This window comes from Engraulis encrasicolus, chromosome 7 (genome assembly GCF_034702125.1).
Source record: "Engraulis encrasicolus isolate BLACKSEA-1 chromosome 7, IST_EnEncr_1.0, whole genome shotgun sequence".
Taxonomy (NCBI): domain Eukaryota; kingdom Metazoa; phylum Chordata; class Actinopteri; order Clupeiformes; family Engraulidae; genus Engraulis; species Engraulis encrasicolus.
Genome location: NC_085863.1, coordinates 16,924,494 through 16,926,993, shown reverse-complemented (window position 1 = coordinate 16,926,993; position 2,500 = coordinate 16,924,494). Strand labels below are relative to the sequence as shown.

General features: G+C 48.6%; 1 protein-coding gene across 1 annotated transcript in view; it reads left to right on the top strand.

Annotated features, from left to right (window-relative positions):
• The window catches only part of gdpd5a (glycerophosphodiester phosphodiesterase domain containing 5a), a 57,201-nt gene that overhangs the window by 45,569 nt on the left and 9,132 nt on the right, over positions 1–2,500 (top strand). The window contains exons 9-10 of the mRNA XM_063202394.1: positions 296–378; positions 1,805–1,955. Coding sequence (XP_063058464.1) covers positions 296–378; positions 1,805–1,955 — 234 coding nt within the window. The remainder of the gene's footprint in view (positions 1–295; positions 379–1,804; positions 1,956–2,500) is intronic.

The following is a 2,500-nucleotide window of genomic DNA, read 5'->3' as shown; positions in this document are numbered from 1 at the left end:
TGTTGTATTGGGGTTATGTTTGTTCATACAGGTATGTCATGTGTGTGTGTGTGCGTGCGTGTGTGTCTGTGTGCATGCGAGCCTGCGTGCGTCTGTGTGTCTGTGTGTCTGTCTGTCTGCCTTTCTCTGTTTGTCTTTCTGTCTGTATAAGACACAGGCAAGCAGACAGATAAAGGCATGCATGCACGCACGCACGCACGCACGCTCACACACATACGCATTCACGCACACATATTACATTCACGCTGTGTCATATCTGATGTCTGATGTCTTCTCCCTCCTCCCTCCTCCTCAGCTGGGTCCAGAGAACACCATCATGGCGCTGAACAAAGCCATCCAGCAGGGGGTCAGCGCCCTGGAGGCCGACGTGGCCATCAGGTAGGCACCCTAGCCTTTAACAGCCTGCAACCTTTCACCTTTCACCTTTCACCTTGAGGAAGCAGGACAGTCCAAAAGATGAGGCGCACAGAAGGCTCCAGATATTTTCCGTTGACTTCTTTTGTTAATTTGTCGGCCACAATACACTTTTTGAACCTGCAAGCCTTGTGTGCGCCTCATCTTTTTGACTGTCCTAGTATCACTATTTTTGGTGAGCAGTCGCACCAAGCAACAAGCGATCCTAAGTTAAGGCACAGACGCCAACTTTCTTTGTTTCCTTACCTTGAGGAAGCAGCCACACATAAACAAAACATAATGTTACTGAAATATGACACAGCACGACACATAAGGTAGGCACCTAGAGGAACCAAACACACATAAACAAAACATAATTTTGCGCATGGCACTGCGACACGACATACGACATAGCATGATACATCCGGTAGGCATCCTAGCACGGCCTTTAACCTTTCACCTTGAATAAGCAACACATGGCACACATCATTTTGCACATGGTATTATTGCAACACAGCACAGCAGGGTACACTGCATGGTAGACTGGTGTAATGCTTGTTATGGGCACCTATGGTGAAGGATTTGGGATTGGAGGGTTGCAGTTGTTTTTATATTGCAAGATGTTTTTTTATTGGCTTTTTTTGCCTTTATCCATAGGAAAGTGGAGATTATGACAGGCAGTGAGTGAGGAGAGAGAGCTGGGGTAGGGCTGGGACACTACGCAGGCCGGACTCGAACCTGGGTCCCCATGGGCATGCAAGCCCAAATGTGGGGGGCTTAGCGCGTTGCACCACAGCGCCCCCTAGCAGGTTCAAATCTCAATCTTGTAGAAAGACTATGGGTGTTCTGCAGCCCTCTCTCACTCATAGCAGAATTGCCCTGCAGCAAGGCATGTAACCCTACATTGTTCCAGGGACTTTAACTTGGGCCAAAAATAATTAAGCTGAATTGAATAAAAAGTGTCTGGCAAGTGTAGTGTATCCCAGCGTGATTTACAGGGTGGGACTGTTGTAGGCCATTGATAGAGGGGTAAATGGGTTGTGTGGCATTGTGCTTCAGCTGATTGTTATCTGAGAAGGGCTGCTGTATTTTAGTCATTGATGTGGCCTCACTGTAGTGTCTGGTTGCACTGTGTGTGTATGAGACAGGGCAGGACAGGACAGGACAGGGCGTAGTATGCTGTGCAGAATTTTCAATTATACTGTAGCCTCTCACTCCTCTCCACTACTGTCCCTCCTGCTGGAGGCCAGACTGTCCAGTTTATTTATTCCAGTGCTCAAAATCACTTCCATAATGTATCCCCGTCTGCGCGCCATTCAACCCATAATCACACCTTCAAAAAGCAGGGCATTACTGTTAAAGAGGTCATGATAATGACAATAATCCTCCTGTTGTTCCTCTACTGGTGCAGTCTGGATGGCGTGCCCTTCCTCATGAGAGACCGCACCCTGCGGCGCACCACCGACGTCCAGCGAGTCTTCCCCGACAGGCAGCATGACGACGCCTCCCTCTTCACCTGGACCGAGCTCAGATCCCTCAACGCTGGATCCTGGTTCCTCAAGGTACCAACAGCCCCGGGGTCAGACCTCACTCACCACACCTGCCAGACGTCATCTGGGTGATGTTGTTTTCATAAGCTGGTGTCAAAGAATCGTCTATTTTTTATCGTAAGATACACCCAAACCCCACCTACCCAATGCAAAGGAGTGTGCTCAAGTTCTGTCTCCTCAAGTTCGGGGGTGTTGTCCCCTCCTTCCTTCTTCTTCTCTGTCTGTGGCCTTTGGTGATGGCTGTCATAAGATGTGCGCTACCGCCATCTACAGTGCAAAGGGAACTCCATTTATTTTCAACCTAAAGTCTCCAAAGGTCTCCTACCTAACCACATGGATCCAGGAAAAGTATGGGCTTGGTGTAGCATATTCTATAATAGGGGGATCTTTGCTGGTGTCTGGTCAATATGACCTAGTCATTGTGCTCAGCTGCAAAGCACTAGCACCCCTATGGGTCATGGTTAGTTTTTTTTTAGGGGCTTTTGGGGCCTTTATTATGACAGGACAGTTTGAGAGGAGACAGGAAATGAGCAGGAGAGAGTTATGGGGGTAGGGCT